At 37.8% G+C, this 21785-nt stretch overlaps 1 protein-coding gene across 1 annotated transcript in view; it reads right to left on the reverse strand.

Annotated features, from left to right (window-relative positions):
- Positions 1 to 21785, reverse strand: part of METTL25 (methyltransferase like 25) — a 116050-nt gene that overhangs the window by 46198 nt on the left and 48067 nt on the right. The window contains exon 5 of the mRNA XM_019543137.1: positions 19676 to 19820. Within this exon, the coding sequence (XP_019398682.1) occupies positions 19676 to 19820 (145 nt within the window). The remainder of the gene's footprint in view (positions 1 to 19675; positions 19821 to 21785) is intronic.

Below are 21785 nucleotides of genomic sequence, written 5' to 3' on the forward strand. Positions count from 1 at the left end.
CCAAAGTTTGGTGTCATCGGCGAACTTGGCCAGTCCACTCCTGACTCCAAAATGGTCTGCAATCAATCAGATGAGATTCAACAAGGAAAGGTGCAGTCCTGTACTTGGGACAGAATAACTGCATATGCAACTACAGACTGGGGAATGATTGACTGGGTTGCAGTACTGCAAAGAAGTCCCTGGGGATTACAGCTGAATACTAAGCTGAATATGAGCTTATTATAACAGCATGCTTTGGTTGCAAAAAAAGCCAAGAGCATTCTGGGTTATATTAAAAGGAATGCTACTTGCAAACCAAGGGAAGTGATTCTTCCATTCTATTCAGAACTAGTGAGGCTTCACCCAGACTACTATGTCCAGTTTTGGGTCCTACACATTAATAAGAATGTGGACAGTTTGAAAAGAGGCCAGGGCAGAGCAACAATGATTTGGTGCTTGAAAAGCAAGACTTATGAGGCAAGGCCAAAAGAACTAGGGTTATTTAGTCTGGATAAGAGGAGGTGAAGGGAGGATTTGATAACACCCTTGCAGAGAGGATGCAGATGGACTTTTCTCTGTGCCTACAGGGGACAGGATTATGAGCAAAGGCCTCAAGCTTCAGCAAGGAAAATTTAGGTTGGAGATTAGAAGGACCATCCTGGCTATGAGGGTGGTGAAGCACTGGAACAGCCTAGCTAGATAAATTGTGGAATCTCTATCATTGAAAATGTTCAAGAGCAGGCTGGACTGACACTTGGCTGGAATGGTATCATCAGGCACAATCCCGCCTTGAGCAGGAGGATGAACTAGATAACCATTTGAGGTCCCTTCCAGTGCAACCTTCTTATGATCCTATGTCAAGGAGCTTCTTCCATTCCTTTTAAGATGCTGAATGCAACCAACAAGTATGTGCTGCTCCCTCAACACAGCTCAGTGGAATGGAACTTCATGACTAAGATAGATTCGCAAAATTATTTGAAACACAAGAAAATGCCAAGTTGCCTATTTTATTCATCTATAATCAACGAACATAGAAAATAGTTTGTAAGACTGAATTTTCTACAGAGTATGTTAAATTACTTTTCAGTACTACTGGGACACCTACTACTAATCATGCAATTTCATATTATTGCATCAGTGATTTTTCAATTCTTGGAGGTTTTGGGTTAGTTTACTGTTATGTGATCCTGATTCTGTAATCCGTTTTATAGTCTTCTAGAGACTGACACTATTTTTAACTCCTGTGCTGTGAAATTTTGCAGAGAGAGCTTGAGACCAGATACTTTGCCTAAATATTTTAAAGTGCTACATTTAACTTGCATCTATTTTAGCAGTTCGAATTTGGAATGTCTATTTTATTTCCTATTTAAGTTTTTGTAACTCACTGAATTTGTTTTCTCTAATTATTCCCACTGGAGAAAAGGGATGATCTAAGTGAACACCTGAGTGGAAATTCAATTGCCTATGCTTTTGAAATTTAACTTCCATCCTATTATCATAATTTTATCCTTTCAGCATTTTATGCTTGAGAAAGAGCTCTGTCCTCAGCCTTACTGTCCCTTCCATTAGACTGCATATCTCTGCTGACACTGACTTGTTTGGTCAGTCTTTTATCACAGCACTTAACGGAAATCAATTAAAAGAGCTCTAGCTAACCAAAACAAACAGTATGACTATGGAATAGAACAACATTCATTATGTGGCCAGCGTATGAAATACTCATCATTCTAATGCATTCCTTCTTCTGATGATTATAGAAAAATATTTGGTAGTGCAAACAGAAACAAAGGAGTTTATTAACTGCCTGGAGAATATGAGATAGGGTTATTACTTCCTATTTGTATTGGTGCAGTAGATCACAGAATTTTGTCGCTGCTCTATGCGTGGCACAGCGTACAGCACGGTAGTGTCAGGCCTACACTCCTCTCAGAGTGCATTTAAAATAGCATTGTTCTAATGAGGTGATGAGGTCAGACAGGGAAAAATCTATTTTAGATACAGCTGTTTTATTACTCTATCCCAGGTAATTTTAACTAGGTTTCTGCATTGTACTGCAGATACTTGTTTGTTTTCCTGTATCAATGTTTCTTGAAGGTTTATTTACAGTTATTTAACAGTCTCTTTTCTTTTTACTTCCTAGTGATTTCCAACTGCATACATAGAAACTCATTCATATGTTTTCCATTCTACCTTCTGAAATAGTGGTTTGTTACCAACCATCAGACACCCACAGCTGCAGACTAATGTTTACAATACTCCTCTTACAGACTTATGCTAATTTATTGAATACTTGACTCACAACAACAGTCAAAAGTACATACTACATGGCAAGACAATGACAATTAAATCACTGATGAATAATTATAGGGAGGAGAAATCAGGATTTTTGTTTAACTGTTTTCAGTAACACTTAGAAGATTATAAATTCTGCTTAGGAATGCTGATTCTTTTCTTCTGATCTTTAATGACAGTAAAAATCCATTACTGTACTATAAAAAGTAGTATAAAAGAGAGGATTTTTCTTTTCTTGAAATACAGGCAGTCCTCAACTAAGAACGTTTCGAATTACAATGTTTCGCACTTATAACGTTTATAAATTGACACCGTTTCAACTGATGTCAGTTTCGACTTTACAATGTTTAATCTGATGTGATGCCATGCCAGTGAACAAATCGCTGTGTCACCCATCTCCCTGGAGAACATCTGTCCAAACTTCCTTGGACACCTTCTTTAAGAAAGCAGACAAGACTCCCGAAAAACCTGCAGCCAAAACTCCTGAGAAGAACCCAGCCAAGAGCCCTTCAAAAAGTCCAGCCAAGTCACCTCAAAGAAGTCCTTCCAAATCAATATGATTGCTATTTACAATATAAATACATTAATGTAGCTATATTACTCGTCTATAATTGATTGAGGACAAAATTCTGGGCTATTTTTGGTGAAAACAGGGTATTAGGCCTTGGTTTAGGAACCAATCCCCCATTTATAACATTGTTTCCTATTAGAAAAATCAGTTCCAAGTTGCAACGTTTTGACTGAAGATGCTGTTTTCAGGAACCAATTGTACCATAAGTCCGAGGACTGTCTGTAATTGATATCTTTTCTCTTCCTATCCTGTTTTTAAGAGCTTAAACTATCTGAGTACATAACAAGAAAATGGATGATTTATTTTCTATTGACTGAATCCATCAGTTTGTATATAATATGCACAAAGAAAAAGCAGAAATAACCTTTTAATGTACTGGCTGAAGTGCCAGCTCCACTCAGGATTGTAGTTTGTTTCAGAAATTATACTTTCCTAAGGAAAACAACTGTCATTCATATCATTTTTAACCTTTATCTTTGCTGAAGCAAGTTGTTACTGGAGTGTTGTGAAATATCAATCTTCAGAAGTGTTTCAGCATGAGACTGTAACTTGAAGAGAAATTGAGCTCATTCTAATTTAGCACTGACATGGCAATAGTATACCCACAGCTTATATTGTCTGAAAGCATTTATGGCACTTTTTAAAGTGACAAAAACTTTAAACTTGGATTTCTTGCTAAGATCAGGTTAGAAATGTAAAACTTAAAACTTTTTTCTAACTGAGTTTGCTTTTTACCATTTTTTACACTTCTTTTTAACACCAGTTGGATTAAAACAGTGTTTTGTTGATAATTTCTGGTACTACAGAGCTCATGTGAACCATGGAATGATGTCATTTAATATGCTCTGTATGCCTCTGTGCATCTTTTGCTTTCCAAGAAACAGTATTTGGTAAAACTGAATGCTTTAAATCTCTAATGCAAAAACACTGCTTTTGTGTAATAGTGTTTATTGTGTTTTGTGTATGTTCATTGAGGTATTCTTGAAAATTAGGCCATAATTTGTTTTGATGCACTAACATTACAAGCCTCACACCTATTGCCCAGCTCCTTTCATTTTGATATTCAGGCAACACAGTTCTTGCCTAGTTCACATCAATACATGAGTTCCATCACGTTCCTTCTAACTGAAAAGTCCATATTCATACATAATTTGTACATTTCAATTTTTATGATGTGTAATTTTTTAGCTGAGTTCCTTTGATCAGTCTAGGACTTAGGCACAATCCACAGAGATATTTAGGTGTCTGATTCCCACTGATTTAGGAAACTCTTTCAAGGGTTTCAGTTATTCTCAACCTTGTTAGATTTAAGGCATCTGGCAGAAAATCACAGCTCTTAGCTTTCACTCATTTCTTGACTATGGAAAAATAATAATAGCAATTCTTCCACTGCAAAGAACTCAGAAAGACCACAACAGTTCAAAATGTTTTTTGACACTATGCATTGAATAGTGTCAAAAAACACTTGAACTCTCTGGGTTTATCTTGAGAAGCATGTAGATGTTTGCACACCAAACAGTGTGCAAACACAGCACTTTTAAAAGGGTTGCACGGCATCTTAGGATGCCAGGACAACCTGGCTGAGGATCACTGATAAAGATATTTTCATTTCCTTACGTACTAAGTTTACAGAACCTCAAGTTCAGTTATTCTTAATTTTGTTTTCATTCTAATCACAAGAGCATCTATAGTCCCTTTAAAAAACCCAACCAAAGAGCATGTGTGCATGTGTATGCATATGTGTGCATGTGCGCGCGCGCACACACACACACACACATTATGAGGTACATTAAGAAAGAAAGAAGCAAGAATATGTTAAGGTTTCATTTCTAACCACTTCTGGGCAGCTACAGAATACCCAAGGCAAAAATAAAATCAGTGCCAAGCCTACAGAAAACACACAACTGACTGAAGATCAGACACAGCTGTCAGCGTGAGGTAATTGTACAAGGGCTGCCAAGCACATAGAAAAATCTTTGTATTAATCACATACTCATTGGCAGGGATTGCTTTGGGATTCTGGCCAAAGTCAAACAGTGAAGAGTAACGCGATACGGCACCTAAAGCTTGTACACAGCTGAATACACAAGGCTGGCACCAAGATCAGCTCATCAGCTATTTAATTACAAAGAGCAATACCTGGGAGGTAACAACCATAAAAATTTTGTTCAAGGTTGGGTGGTTTTTGACATATTAGCGGTCAAGATAAAAGCAGCTATAATAGATGGTGCAAAATTAAACTACTCCATTCTCTCATTCCTATTTTAATTTGTTAAAATAGTTAGAAAAACAAAATATCCTGCAAAAGTATATGGTAAAAAACCAAATTTCATTGCTATCTATTTAACAAGCTGAGTGATCTAAGGAGTCTTTAGAGAATTGCTTTCAGTGTAAATTGTACCTTTTCTGTCTTTGAAGAAATACGGACAGTATTCCAAAAAGTATATGATTAAAATACTTCATGGGAACAACGATGTGGGGTGGGAAGGAAAACGGAAGGGGAGGAATATGACAATCATACATGGTATTACTTCTTTTTCCTCTTCCCTTTCTTCATTTTTTCCTTTCCCTTTGTCCTGTTCTCATACTTAGATTCTTTTTTACTATTTCTGATTAAAATGATCTCTGTGTGCAAAGTGATTTTTTGCCACAAAAACCTCTATGAAGTCAATAATACGCATGGATTAAGAGAAATAAGTATGGATTCAAAATTAAAAGAAAATAAATGCCAACTTCCCCTTGCCCTCAGCCTTGTCAAGGTATGACAACACAAAATAATCTGTTATTTCACATTTCTAATACAAGCAGCAAGTAGGGTAAGACTGAGCCTTGCCACCCTTGGTTCTATTCAAACACATTATGCCACACAGTGTCTGAAGGAGCTTACAAAACTTGAAAAAAACAGCCTCGAAGGTGGTAGTGATATCGTAAGCTCATACAGCAAGTCAGTGGCAAGGAGAAAAATAGAATCTCAGTCTCTTGATTACTACTCTAGTTCTTTGCTCACAGGAAAACACTGCTTCCCCGACAATCACTGTGCCAGTTAAATCAGCATACTTAAATCTATATTTAATCACCCAAAATTACTGGGTAAGAAATTTGATTTCTAATGCTTCCATGCACAAATTTATAATCTTGCTACACTACCTTTTTTCTATAGATCCTAGTACTGAGGTGAACAGAGAGAATACCTACTGGTTTCATATTCAAACCAAGCAGTGCACTAAGTCAAAATTATCAACCAGTGAACAAAAGTGGGAAGTGTTATGAAAAGGATATGGGTGAAAAGAGAAATTAATAAAGTGAGAGTGCTGATTTTTTCCTGAAATTATATAAAAACACTTCTTTTAGAACTGTGACCTAATCCTAGGAAATTATTACTAGTCAAATTTAAACTAAAACCAACACAAAGGCACACTGTTGTAACTCTTAAGAACCATACTATTTCTTGAGATTAACTGGAGATGCCTACATGTGCTAGTTTAGACATAGGCATGATATATTGAATATTAAAAAATCCTCACTGATATAAAGATTTATTGAATGCTAGTCCATTTCCAAATATCCCATATGCAAAATTACTATATTCACTAGTAAAGGCAACTAGTGCTCTGGTACATGAAATTGAAAGTGAGATATTTAAAGATGAGAGAGCTCAGTTGGTGACAAACAACTGAAAAGCAGCAACAAGAATCAGGAACACAAAAGATTTTCCCCAAAAATTTAAGATACAGAAAAAATGGACACTAACTACATACTGCCTCAAATGTTGCATTTTCAGAAACTGGAAATCCATGTATCTATACAGAATGGAAAGAATAAATGTCTTAAGTGCAAAATAAACTGAAATTCAGAATGAAAAAAATTGAAGTCATCCAAAAAACATACAGAATTTTCAGAATAAGAGAATATTCATCTGACTTCTTTAAACTGTAATACAATAATTTTTAAATGCTGTTTAGTTAGAAAAATATCTTCCTTTTGAGAATCCTGAAGCACTTACAGGTGTTAATGAGCTAAACTTAATTGCACAGGGAAAATGAGGCAAGAAATGAGGCATCTCACAAAGTATGTTGCAGGAGACGATACACACCAAAATCACCTGACTCCCCATACATCTTTGTATGCAGTATACCTGCCAACCATGTAGGTACTCCTAGGTAGTCATTGAGATATCAGGGCAATAGTTTCATGTTGTACCTTCAGACAGATGTGCCTATGCCTTGCTCATAATGTCATGTCCTTTCTGAATATCTAAAATTGGTTTATAGGTAAAGTAACTTACTAAAACATTTCAATAAAAATATTTTTAAAATCTAGAACTGTATGACTCGAAGATGATCTTTAGGATCAATCATTTCAATACATAGTCACTGAACAGACAGAGCACAATTTAATACTATCTCCTCAACATTAAGGAAGCAGCACTATCAGATAATACTGGTTTTTAATGCATTCACACTTCAGACACAAAAGCTGTCTCTCCTCTACACTTTTAGCTGGACAAGGGATTCTGTACACTTGGAACAGATCAACTCTGTAAGTACCTCCATTTTAAGACTTTTGCATGCTTAAAAAATAGGCACTTTTGCCCATGATGATCCAAGTAGAAGAGTTGAGTGTCTCCAAACAACAATCCAAAATGGCTATGTGCTGCGAAGGGAGGTGACAAGAGCCAGTGTCTGGAAAAAACTTAACATGTCTGCATTTCACCTACCTTTCTGCAGAGTTTGGTAATCTAACTTGAACTGCCCATTAAGCACATCCATCTCTTTATGATCCAGAATGCCAAGGCCCTCTTCTGAGGGTAGGCACCTGACTGACTGATGGTATCAAGACTCATTTTGTACATGATATCCAACTAATGGCAGCATTCACCTAGGAAAACCTGAGTTCTATGTTTGCCTCAGCCTGGAGGTTCAAAAACAAGTTCCTATTTCCCAGGAGAGAGCCCTAATCACCAGGCTATAAAATAACCTTGCAGCTAGGATTATTTTTTAAATTTCTGTTATTAACCAGCATCTGTCGGGTTTTAATGGTCTCACGCTGAGTGCTTAAATCCCAAGTCTCCACTTCTTGAGTGACTGCTTTAACTATTATCTGTTTTGCATAAGGTAAGCACTTCCACAAGACCACCCTCTCCAGTCCTTCCAACGTGTTTTTTTTTCACAGTGGCAGTGGGCTTCAGGCTTTTCAATTAACTTGATGTTGGAGTGAGTTAGGACCTGGCACACATGCATTAAATGGTGGGCTGGAATCTGATTTCTGATCCCAAAAATCGCACTGCCTGCTATACTACCTATGAAATGTTGGGATCAGGCACCAAATTCCAATTTTGTCATTACTACATGCCAGTGCAAGGGGAGCAAGCAATCATGATTTAGACTTCCCCAAAACTAGCAAACTGAAAAGCAGGTGCCTACAGCCTGGGCTGAAACAGTATGGTCCTGGGTGGCAATGACAATCAACTGATGTTTGGTTCCTATCCCAGAACTGCACTGGAGAGAGTTTAAAACCCCAGTGATGGGTGAGGCTGGCACCAACAATCAGGTGATTGTCAGTCGCAGCCATGTACCATACTGGAGCCAGTACCAGAACGTGCTTCGCTCCTCAGCTCCCACCAGAGCCATGAGGCAAGTCCAGCACTGTGTTGGGTCACGGGGCTTCCTATGACTCAGCCCCCAGCTCAGCTGATGAATTTCTTTTCGCTACACACCCTGAAAACAGCAGGGTTCAGCACCATGCAGGACTGGCTTGCATGACTGTCGGCTTAACCGCACGGGGGGAGCTGTCAGCCAACCCCCTCCATGCAACCAGCATCAGGCTGCCTGGCAAAGCAACCCTTTCAACTGAACCACATGTTCAATTTAAGACATGATAGAAATGGCCTAAAAACATTACTCATATTTTGTGGAATATTTTTGTGGCTGGTTTCCCATTTTCTTGCTTCATTAATTGCCTGAATTTATGGCAGGGTTACGATTTATGGTATTATTAACAGGTTAATTGTATCCTAAGTGTAGTGTTTGCCAAGTTCCTTAGATACACACAGTGCATCTGACTGACTGGAGTTAGGTGTTTAGGCATCTCCTCAGGTCCAGTCTACATCACTACAGAATTAAGATGGGAGTTAATGGGCCACGCTGCTCTGAGTACATCACTTCTAAACATATGCAGAGACTGGAGCATAGCCATCTACATATCTCTTTCTGACAAAATATGAGTGCCAAATAAATTTAGGCATTTAAGGGGCTCTCTAGTTACTGAAACAAGGTTGATCTGGATCTTTTTGTGACTTAGGTGATAAATCCACCTAAGTCCCTTTTAGGTGCCTGGTTTCCCAATCTGGACCTGGGCCTTATGGCCCAAATGCTTATGTAGCGCAGCTGTGTAGCTGCTAAACACCGGGCACAGTCCAGCCAGAACTGGATGAATTTCAAGGGTGGAATAAAGTGATTCCTGTACACTAGGACATGCCCACCTATTTTTGCACTGACTAAACTCCCACTGAAGCCAATTAGCATTTTTTCCTAATACCTCTCTCAGTGCAATTAGTTATTTGCTATTCAAATTAGAGGAGGAAGAATTACTTATGGTTAATGCCTAAAGAATTTACACTCTAAAACACACATGTGGATGACAGCATACAAGAACAGTACCAAATTCTTCCTAAGATTAGTTCCCAAAGAAGGTGAGGATTTACAAACTAACCAGGGGCAGCAGCCAAAGTGGCAGGAATGCTGAGCTGCTCTAGCTGTTTACTTTAGCTTTTATTTCAAAGGGAACCTCTTTTCCATTCAAATGTGTAGCACTACTGATAAGATCCAGTAGAGTTGAGAAGCAGAGACCTTTGAAGTAAAAACAGCAGCAATCAGCTGAGTAGTTTATCCCTAATTTGGCAATCTGCTGCAAATGAAGTGGGTTGCAAACCATCTCAATATGACATATCTGAGTTCTACCATATTCAGCATTTTATAAAGCGCTTTTTTATCTTGGTCTGCAGCAGGCCCCAAAAGTGAGCACTGGGGACCAGTCTGGAAAAGCCTCAGAGACAAACATAAGACTCCAAAGTCCATTAAAGGATCCAGGTGGACAGAGTGCTCAGTCCCATCCTCCATAAGAACCACCATCCACCCACTAGAGATGTGTCTTTTATGGATTTAGCAATCTCCTTGCAGATTGTGCAAGGTAGGAGCTATACTATTTTTTCCTATGCTCATATCAGACTACTAAAGACTATTGTTCACTTAAATCTATAAATGATCACTGTCTACAATTAATAGTGAAACCTAATGTAAATATGTGCTTCTGTTTTCTCTTTATTCAGAGTACCCACAGAGGCCCAGAGGGAAGATACCCATCTATCTGACAACAGCATCTAGTTCAGCAGAAAGAATAATGCCCCTCATTAAATCTTGAACATGACTGGTGGTGATGCTAGATCAGATGGAGAGAAAGCAAGAGAAGGTGTGATTCAACAGCCCAGTGAGGAAGGTATCTTCCTGGAAGGTATAAGTCTTCTCATCACAGGTGGCAGAACAGTTTATTGCTTTTTTATTAAACAGTCATTGGTTATAACCTGGTACAAGGAACCAGAACTTAGGGTGAAGTGGTTTTGCAGCAGCTAGAGTAGGATTAATCTGGATGACTTTTTGAGACTTGGACAGCTACATTTTGCCTAAGTCCTGTTTAGACACTTAGAACACTCTCCAGCCTTTAGCCACTCTCCAGCACTCTCTCAGCACTCTCCAGCCTTTAGCCGTGGGGCTTCAGCAACAGGGGTTTCTACTATGCTGTGGCACCTCCAATTTCCCCAGTCTGTGGTGCGTAGAAGCTGCAGCAATGGAGGAATACCTCCTCTGAGCCAGAACAGGGGGAACTGGCAGCAGTGGGTGTTTCCCCAGTACCACAGTGGGCAGCCTTGTGGCAGTAGTAGCCAGGTCCTAGCACCCACCTGCCCATCTCTGATCAAAGCTGAGTCATTTCAGGCCACAGCCTAAAACGGTTGCTGACTGCTGACCTAGAAGGTTGATTTGCATCTGTTCCTTAATGTAATAAAAAGATGCAGGGATATTTTTGTCTTGTTTATTTATTTTTTCAGGTAACATTGTCAGGCTTAAGGAACTTTTGTTCATAACTATTTATTCCAGATAACGTACCTGTTAATGTTTTTTCTTTTCTTAGGAGAACACAGAAAAACATCTAAGGTTGTTGCTTTGCAGAGATGAGATAATGTGAAGAGATCATGTTCTTTAGGTCTGAATCTGAACTCTCTTATGGGACGCATGTGACATGATTAAGTAGGGATTAATTTTTTTGCCTGTGTATGGTTGTCTGTAACCTCTTTGCTTCTTCATATTGTTTTGCTTGGTAATGATCTGAATAGCTCCCCATTTTCCTTTGAGTTGATTTGAAATCTTTTCTGTCTCTTGTAAAGGTGTGGGATGCTCCACTATCCAGCATATATGAAATACTGATAGTATGCATCCACCACTGAAAGCCCCTACCATTTTATACCTAAGTCTAGGTCATTTTGACATAAAAATGACTTGTGTGAAATTAAACATGAAAGGAGAATGGTGTACCGGTCTATGAAATAATACTTTGACTGATGTTAAAATACAGAACTACAGAAATCTTTTTCTGCAGATGTGAAAAGAAACCAAAACAATGTTGTCTGCAAAGTTCTTCACTATTTCAGATGAAACAGAGCCCCAGGAATTCAGCTTCCCTTAACTTGGAAGTTCTTCCAAGTTACTGTATCTTTCAAATTGCCAAAGTAACTCTTTATACTGAAGAACTTGCAGTTCCTTCTCTCCCTCTAATCTTAGGATTTGGGTAAAAAATCCAATTTGGGTAATTACAGAGACATACAGAGCAGCATACAGAGGAGTAATGGACTGTAGATCATACTTTGGGTAGAATTAACAAGAATCTTTTTTACGTATCTGATACCTAGATACTGTGGTGAATTACATACTATACTGAAATACAGGCCAACAGCTATATAAAGGCTAAAATGTCCAAAACTGCTCAAGTAATTCAAGTCTGTCTCCTAACTCCTACCTGACAGAACTTGGACATGAAAAGCTTACATTGCACTGACGTGCAGTAAGGCTTTGACCTATGAAGGAAAATGGATCTTAGTCTTCTAAGTCACATGGGAGCTTGTAACAATTCATCCAATATGCTCAGATAAGAAATCATTTAAATCAGTACTTTCAATTTTGTATTTAGCTACATTATAAGAATTATACTTGTTATGTCAAAATTTCCCTTTTCTAATAAGCCAAACCAAGGTATCGAGTGTTTGTTTTCAAAACAATCAGTTCTCTTTGATACCACAGAGAAATTTTTATTTTTGTTTTTATATTCAGTAATACAAAGTCTTCCAAAGTAGCTTCCTTCCTAGAAATCTATTCAATCTATATAAAAAAATCAAGCTTAAAAGGAATTCTTATACAAGTTTTATCAGAAATATTTTACAGCCCAGAATCTGAAATAGTTGCAAATTTAAAATGAAAACCAATGAAGCCATGCCAATTTATACCAGACAAGGATCTGACCCATGGTTCACTCAACCATAAAAATAATAAAATCTCTCATTCTTGACTCCCTTATAAAACTTCTTTGTTAATATCATATGTGATTATAACAAATCTGTAACAAATGGAGTTACAGTTTGACCAAAACCAAGAAATTAAATACTGATTTTCTGATCTCTGAAATCTTAGGGATTTCAAATTATAAAAGGATAACAGAATTTTATATACTCTTGGTCCTAAAAATTAAGTAATACCTGGCTATTTAAAATCTATACTTCATTGTGTGGGATATTTATTATACATGCAATTAGGAGTGCAAGATTTGGTTATGTAAGACATACAAATGCATGCATACATTTTCCAAGAAAACATGAGAAGAGAACACATGTTAAGTAACCTTTAGCATTCTTAAAAATTTAGCACTTAAAAAAGGTGAAACTGAAATCTGATAAATATTTCATGGGGCAGATCCCTCACTGTTCACAGTTAAATAGAGAAAAGGCTCTGATTTGACTCTTTTTTCATCTAGTGTTTTCAGGAGGAAAACTAACAAAACAAAACAATTTATTAGCTTCATTTCTGGGTTGCTGGGAAGTTTCTATATCCTGAATGGCAGCAGCGGCTAGGGCAGTGGTAATGGCCAGGCCAGCAGTGGTGGTGGCTGTTACTCTTACAGTTGGCACTTGAGTTGGTGCCACAGTCACTCACACTCTCTCATGTTACTGTTGCAAGGTCTTTGGAGCAGAACTTAAGCTGATTTATATTTATAAATCATTATATAATGCAAAACACATTCAAAATAAGAATGTTATTAAGTGGACCTGTTTTAAGGACTGGACTTAATGCCTGGGAGGCGCTTTCAATTCCTATGCTCATATGCTCCTATGTTTTGCCTAAGTTCTGTGTCATCCAGCAATGTGTCAAAACCTAGCTCTGTTTCTAAGGCTTTGTAAAAAAGGGAAGGACCACTTAAATCCACTCTCCATAGCAACAGCTACAGCTTTAAAGTTGAAACAGGTTCTCTGAGTCTGCAGTGCATTCATTTTAAGAATCCTATAAATGTATTTGCATTCTTTTACTGAAAATATAGTTTATATGAAAATAAGTATATTTTTCCACAAATTATTTAAACCTGGCTCCTAATAATTTCCAATACTGAATTTAAGCGCTCTGTAAGTCACTGTTCATTGTGGAAAAACTGATTTTCCCCAGATATATGTGATAGAAAAAACTGCAAATGCAAATTAAATCCAGGATTTAAAGTCCTTTTTGTTCTGCTCATTCATAAAAAAACACCACTTCATTTATAACACTGGTCACTTCATGGGGGAGATGGTAAGAAAGCCACAAGCTACAAAACTGTAAAATTTAATAAGAATATTATTTTTTTAGGGTGCAAAATACTTTGTATGTATTTGTATTAAAATGTGGGTTTTTTGATCTTGCAAATTCACTGAAATGTGCCCCTATACATCAATATTTAGGGAGGTTCTGGAAAATAAATCAAACTGTTCTTTTGCTTGAAAGACTATTTATATGTTCATAAGATCATAGGAAAACAGGCGTGTGTGTTATTGTGGTATCAATGATGGCTGCTTTAAGAAAATGACTACAGAATATCTTTGAAAATACAGGAAAATACCTGTAATACTTACATTTTGCCTAGCTTCCTTCTAAGCCTCTGGTTTATAAAACCTTTAAAATAGTGAAAACCCTTTCTGTGTTTCAACAAAATGCAATAAGTGGGATTTATGTATTTGTTGAATGTTTATTTAAAGAACCACTTGGCGCATTCAGTTTTGAGATCCTTTTTGTGTCCTGCATCCAATATATTTAAAACCTCTTTCCTTTAGCTTTCACAAATTTATTGAAATTCTTTAAACAAACTGTGCTTTCTTTTGCATCCTTTTCATTTCCTTTAATTTTATTTATGAGCTTTTAAAAAGTTAGATGTTAACAAGTGTAGCCAAAGATTATATTTAGCTGGATTAAGAGTCCCAAGGCTCTTGTTCCCTTGCAAAAAAGTCTGCAGCATACATAATCAGTATATGTGCAATTATTCAGATGTTGATAATACCTAGTTACACATGTCCAATGTTGAAGCTTTATTTATTTTTTTGTAACTTCTCCAAGAATTACTTATTGAAAAGGTACTCTTCACAACTGCTAAGCCTCTGCTGTTTATCAGTGTGGCATATATCCCCTTCTTTCTAACCTAACAACTTGATTCTAGAAACCCCAAATATCAGGGTAGTGTTTACTACATAGAAAATATTACCACTATGTGAATGGAGGCTTTAAATCACTAACAAAACAGACATGGCATTTGGGGCAGATTGATCCAAGTGTCCCTTGTCCCTGAAATGAATGAAAATTAACTTGAATTAGCCATGAGAATTAGCAATGTCCTGGGAAAAAGTGTTCTTAAAGTGGGACAATGGGCTTGTACATCTAGGATCCCAGGATACAAGGCTTTTGCTGTCCCAAGAGAAACCCTTAGTATTACTGTGACTACTTATAGTACTATAGCCATAAGACTTTCCAGGATTAGTTCCTATTTTAAACTACAAAATAATTATGAATAATTATCTCCGCAGCAACAGCGATTTTGGTGATGCTTGAGTTCTGATAACAACAGATATGGTAGAACTGCAACTCGCTGGCAATGCATTTCTTTTTGTATGCATAAGGAAATATATAATCGTAGAAAATTAGAGTTGCAAAGGACCTCAGGAGGTCATCTAGTCCAACACCTTGCTCAAAGCAGGACCATCCCCAACTAGATTATCCCAGCCAAGGCTTTATCTAGCTGGGTCTTACAAACCTCTAAAGATGGAGATTCCACAACCTCTGTGCGTAACCTGTTTCAGTGCTTTACTGCTCTCCTCACGAGAAAGTTTTTCATAATATCTAATCTAAACTCCTCTTGCTACAACTTGAGACCATTGCTGCTTGTTCTGTCATCTGCCACCACCGAGAACAACCTAGCTCCATCGTCTTTGGAATCACCCTTTGGCTAGCTGAAGGCTGCTATTAAATCCTTCTTCAGTCTTTTATTCTCCAGACTAAGCTTACTTTTCTCAGCCTCTCCTCAGAAGTCATGTGCCCCAGCCCTCTAACCATTTTCATTAACCCCTGCTGGACTCTCTCCAATTTTTCCACATACTTTCTGTAGTGGGATGGCCCAAAGCTGGACAGAGAATTCTAGATGTGGTTTCACCAGTGCTGAATACAGGGAAAGAAACACTTTCCTCAATCTACTAACAAGACTCCTACTAATGCAGCCCAGTATGTCATTAGCTTTCTTCTCAACAAGGGTATAATGTAGGCTGCTGTCTTTAAAGACCTATTAATGGAAGCTAATGAGCAGTTCCATACCATGAAATTTCATTCACATTTCCCCTCCTCTTGTTTATCTAGTTTAGTCCATGGTCAAGGGCTTACTGCCTGGCTCATTTACTTAGAGATGCATGGAAATGAGAAATAGGAATGCTCCCCAAAGTTTCAGTATAGATGCTGATCTCATTTGCTGAGGTCACTTCTGCCTAATGCCAATCAGAAAATGTCCTGATGATTTGCCATAATGGATCATTATGCAAATATTTTATTTAAAAGGTCTACAGTAAACTGTAACAATCCTACTGTACTGTAGTTACTGTCTGTTTTTGAGAACAACTGACTCTATCAGACATGGTAACAGTGAAGATAAAACACAAAAGTAATCAAATGTACAAATCCCTCAATTTATCTATCCATACAAAATTATTTGTATCAATGACCAATTCTACTGAGTTGAGGGAGATTAGTTCAGACTTTCAAAGAGCTGCCAAGACATTCCTTATTAACTAACTTCCTAACCATTGGCTATAATGTTAACTGAACAGGAACTCAAAATTACTACTTAGTTTCTGTAGCTGTGTGTAAACTAGAGCTAAATTCCTCAAGGATCAGGTCCAAAACTTTTACCAGAAATAATGGAGATGCAGTCCTATTCCTATAATTCTTGGCTACTTGCAAGAGGGTCTAAATCTACATTATAGTCACAATCCAGGCAACTTCATGTCCTGCAGTCCAAAAGAGATTTAAAATTAATTCTTCAACAGTTGTTGTTGAGAGATACTTGTCTTACATTCTCATGTACAAAATTTACTGAGGTGGACCAGATGGAACCAGGAGATAGGATCATCTCTCTGACTAGGAAGACAGATGACACAGAGCTTAAATTATGTGAAAAGCTGTCATCATTACAGATATATTATAAAACACAGACAGCCACTAATCCTACTAGTTTGGGAGGTTCTTTGACCTTGGAATCATGGTGGTTCGGTAATCAGCCAACATCTCTATCTCCTGATGATCCACTCCCTAGGCCAATGAAGCACAAGTTACATCCAAAAAGGGGAATTTCTCATCCTGCAAATACCACAGTTAGTTAATTCTTAGTGACCTCAAGTAAAACAACCTTTGGCATTAGATAAAAGCAACTGCCAAATGATATGCAAATCTCTCAAGCTATGACAACGATCAGTCCACAGTAGCTCTTGCTGGGGATGGCACATCTAAATTCAACCAAACTTATGCCAATACCTATCTGTATTTACTAAAGGAACATGTTACTGCTGGCAGAAGGAATGGATAGGTATTTCTCAGAGTGGCAGCTTGTAAGCTGTCAAACCCAGCAATAACAGCTAATCTACCACACCATCAATTTTTAAATGGTAGTCCCAATTCATCCTGCAGTGCATGAAACCTAGTTAGTATAGTGGTGTGGCTCTGTAAACCTACATGGGCTCCATTTTGTCATATTCATCAGAAATATGTTCCTGCAAGAGCAAACAGTGACTGCTGATGTTGTAATTTCCTTCTCCTTGTCACCAGTCTCCTGGGCTCAGAAAGGGTATCATTAAACTAAAGAAACAGGTGCAGTCTGAAACAAAGTCAGCTAAGGTAGTTAACTGATTTGGAAAAACCTTATTTTCCTAAAATATACAAGCTCCCAAGAGCTTATCAATGCTACATATTCATTTTTTTAAACTTCTATTGCCAGTATCATGGAACTAAAACCATTTTAGAAAAAGGTTCGGGACATATGATATAAATTATAATTTGGCACATTGTGGAGGAACTAATAAATTGCACTATGATTTGTCTCATAGAAAGGGTAACAGTAGACTCAAAGGATGGTACAGTCATGACTCCCTGGCACGTGGAAGTCAGTGCATAGCAGAAGTGGAAAAAAATATTTCTCATTCACTCCCCTTAAGAAAGCTTGTATTCTTGGGAGTGCATATGTCTCTGCATTCCCTAAAAACAGGAACTGAGACTGGCTATGGTGCCAGTCCTCTACCGTAGACCCACACAAGAACCAAAGATAATGTGGTCCTTTGGGGCAAGTGTAGCAACTACAGTTGTAATACTATGATAACTATTTTTGCAGTAATGTTCAGAATTCAACAGATTTTTCAGAGCGTGATTGAAATTACTAGCATGTTCTTTCACAGGAGAAAATTGTGATGTTTTCCTTCTTTTTCATAAGGAGCTCTTCATTAGTAAAATTTACATCCTTCAAGCTGCAAGAAATTAAACAACTAGGTATTCTAACATACAATTTAGCTTCATTTATCTGCGAAAGTGCAGTATCTCCTGTATCTCCTATCTCTGTGCACCTGTATTTGTTTATGTTTGCACTTCCAATAAAACATCACACCTGCTCTTTTGGCTGTGGTTGGGCAGCATTTGTATCCTAAGACTTTAAGCTGTCTGAAAAGAATGCACACCTACAGAAAAAAAACAGGAGTTTTTGCCTTCTTTTCAATAATAAGTTACCTAATTTGGAGGCCTAAAAACATGATAGCAGGGCTTGAAAAATTCAATTGATGCCTATTACTCTGAGGGCCAAATCTAACTATTTCTCAGTGATTGTTTTTCTATTAACTACGTATATAATAATATACCTCTCTTTTCACTGTCTTTTTTTCTCCTAGTAATTTGAAGTACTTTGGAATAATCTGCATTGACCTGCCATGGGCTTTGCTGAAATTGCTGTATACGGATGTAAAGAATATGTTAAAAATGTGAATTAAATATAGTGATACCTGCCTTACTCTGTAGATAACCTGGAACAATAACTAAGTCTAGTGTAAAATATCCTACTCCTTTCATCTTTACATGGTGTCATTACGCAAGCTTGATGACAACTTAAATGTTGGCATTTTTTTCTCTACTAATCAATTTATAGGCATTTACCACTTTTGGGTGCCCTCTACACATTACAGGTATCATGCAATTAACTGGTTAATTGCACAATTACCTTAAGACCAGCTACATGTGCAAAGTATTTATTCACAATAAAAAAACTCCAATGAGTTATAAAATTAGACCTTGAAAAAATTGTACTAACTTTATAGCTTGAGCTTTAATGTGCACTTGCAGCGAAGTCTTCCCTGCAGCTGTGAGCCCCATCAGCTGACAGGCTCCCAGCTGCAGGAGTGCACCATGCCCAGCATGAAAACCTTGGGCCCACGGGATCATGATAACCACAATCCCCAAGGCTCAGGATGGGGGTAAAACCTCCCCAGGCGCAACCAGGACCAAGCATCCCATCAGGCATGCGACTCTCAGTTCTGGTTGTGCATGGACGCCATGGCTGGAAACCCCATCAGCAAAGGGGGCTCCCTACCACAGGAGCTTAATTCTTGCCAGAAATAAAAAAGAAAAATAGCTCCCAAAATAAAACTTTTCATTCAGTGTGAAGTAACGGTCAGAAAACATTCAGTTTTGCTCTCCACAAAAATCTGTTGTACATGTACTGTTCTACAACAATTCTGCCAATGTCCCAGAATGCTATGCTGATGAGTGCTTTTTAAAGTATTAAGCTTAAATTTAAAGGGCACAACTCAGCATACATATAAGTTGTGTGCATGTAGCCAAGGGCAAAATCTGGCACAAAATATTTCAGAAAGATGAAAACATATTGCCCAACCCCTTCCCCCGCTACACACACACATTTTATGAGTGAAGTAATGGAATAAAAAGAGCTGTATTTGTAACCACATAAAACCTTCTGCATTAATACCCCTAATTTCAGTGAGAATATTGGAAATACTGGCAAAACAGGAAAGCTACAGGGCATCTGCATAAAGTGAGTGAATCACATAATGTAATTAAAACCAGTAATAAATAAGCTACTAGAAAGAAACAGAAACAAGGTAGTTATTAATTAAAAGGGTATAATGTTCTCAACTTGCAAGCTAGCAGCCTCAGCTTTGATTTAGAAGAGTTACAGTACCTTTTTGGTTTTCATACTGTTCTGACAACAGATGGTAGCAGCAGCCCACACTACAAACTGCCTTGATTTCAGGCGTAGCAGTAAAAATTCGCAGTGTATTTGGAGCAAGATCTCCACATGTATGTAGACCCACCATTATGCAGTCCTAAAAATAAAATAAAAACAAATAAAAATACTTCTTTTCAACGGAGCAAGAGGGAAACAACAAGAACAGTTCAACCAGATATGCTGCAAATAGTTAAACTGCTGTAAGTTTTTAATATATAAGCTCATGAGGACTCCTGGTGTCCTATTCTGGAAATTTTTGCAGAATACTGTGAACACTTGAGTACTAATAAAATGTGAACCTCCTTCCTTTCAAATACCACCAAGGAATGAAAGTGTTCTTCGCTTTGTTGGAGTTGTGGAGATACTCTTATTTGTACTTTCTTTGACTAGGAGAAATCAAAGTCCAACACCCGTAACTGACTCTGAGTCAGTTGTCTGGTTATTCAGAGAACAATACTGGCCATTTTCCTTTGACCATTTTCCTTCTCAACATTATTATTATTTTTTTCTTTACTTTTAGATTTTTACTTAGTAATTCCTACTTTAACATATTTCAAACTACCCATGACAATCCTACAGCTTATCAATGCCTGAATAGATATGCGCTGTGCTTTCTAACTAAAATAGAAAACAGCAAGTAATTTGAGGCAGAATATGTATACTGTACTTTTAAAAATATGATTTTTATTGTGAGGTACATTTTCTCTGTAAGAACCCATACTGGAAATGAACAGTCAATGGTCACATACAGGTGTTACATTTTTTCTAATGCATGAACTTCCATCTCTTACTGTTGTCCCTCCAATAAGCCTTTTGCCGTCTCACATTATCACTAAGCAGAAAGTATTACAAAGTTAATATCTAGTTTACAATTAGATAACACCCTCTCTCCCCTTCCATCTGTTTCTTCTGTGTGTTTCACTCCCTGTTTCAGCCTGTAAGAAGTTTCACCCAGCTTGCTCCATGCACTTGTTATCTAATGGCTGGCTAGGGGTACACACACACCTACTAACTTTCTGATAGTTAAACCAGCTTAACATTTTTAAGAAAACTTAACTGTCAGAGCATACACACGTGTATGGAGCAGAGTTGATTTCAATGCAGTACAAGATAATACACCTCGGAGGTATATTATCTGAGTCACATTAAGTAAGTTGACCTAGTTCACAAGATGGCTGCCATCATGTCAAGGAGCTGTACATGTGTAGGCACCAATGTGGCTTAAGTTGACTTGCTTAAATCAACTTAGTTAAGTCACCTTATTTTAAGTTGACTTAGTATATGTGTATGCACCCTAGATGTACACTTTGCGGTACTTTTTGCTCAGTGGTAATGCGAGATGGCAAAAGACTATTGGAGGGTCAATAGAAAGAGATGGAAGTTCATGCGCTGGAAAAAAACAGCATTTAAATATTTGTATTTAAAAAAAACTGGACAGATCGGAAAAACTGGACAGATTTATTTCAAAAGCAAGATAGTAGAAGGTGGCAACAAGATACAGCAGATATGAAAAATCTGTTAAAGTAATCTATAAATTCTGTCAGTTCAAAAGGCAAGTATCTATTCACTATCCTAGTACAATCAATTACACTTTTGTAACCCCACCAATTAAGGATCTCACCCATTTATCTGAGAGCAGATTCTGATTCTGTGACATAAGACCAGTACATCCACCCACTAGAATTCTGTAGCTCTAAAATATACATGCCTTTCCTTATAACTGCAATCCAGTATTTTTTCAATGAGTCAAATAATTTTGAAATTCCACCAAATAAATCAAAAATACTTCCATTTTCCCCTAAATATCCTCAGAACTTGGGAAGACTGCAAAAAGCACATATTGCTGCCTGTCACGGAGCCACGGAGGTGCCCCGTGATTGTAAGGGTGATTAGCAGAGCTGCCAATCACCCAGGCAGCTCAGGTGCCGGTTACCAGGGCAACCAGGTGGTCACATGGCCAGAAGGGGGCAGGGCCAGGCCGTTATAAACAGCTTAGGCCGGAGCCTGACACACAGTTCCCTTCTGGCTGTTGCAGGAGCAGGAGCTCTGCGGCTGAGCTGAG

The sequence above is a fragment of the Crocodylus porosus genome, unplaced genomic scaffold (assembly GCF_001723895.1).
Source record: "Crocodylus porosus isolate Cpor-Errol unplaced genomic scaffold, CroPor_comp1, whole genome shotgun sequence".
NCBI classification, from domain to species: Eukaryota; Metazoa; Chordata; order Crocodylia; family Crocodylidae; genus Crocodylus; species Crocodylus porosus.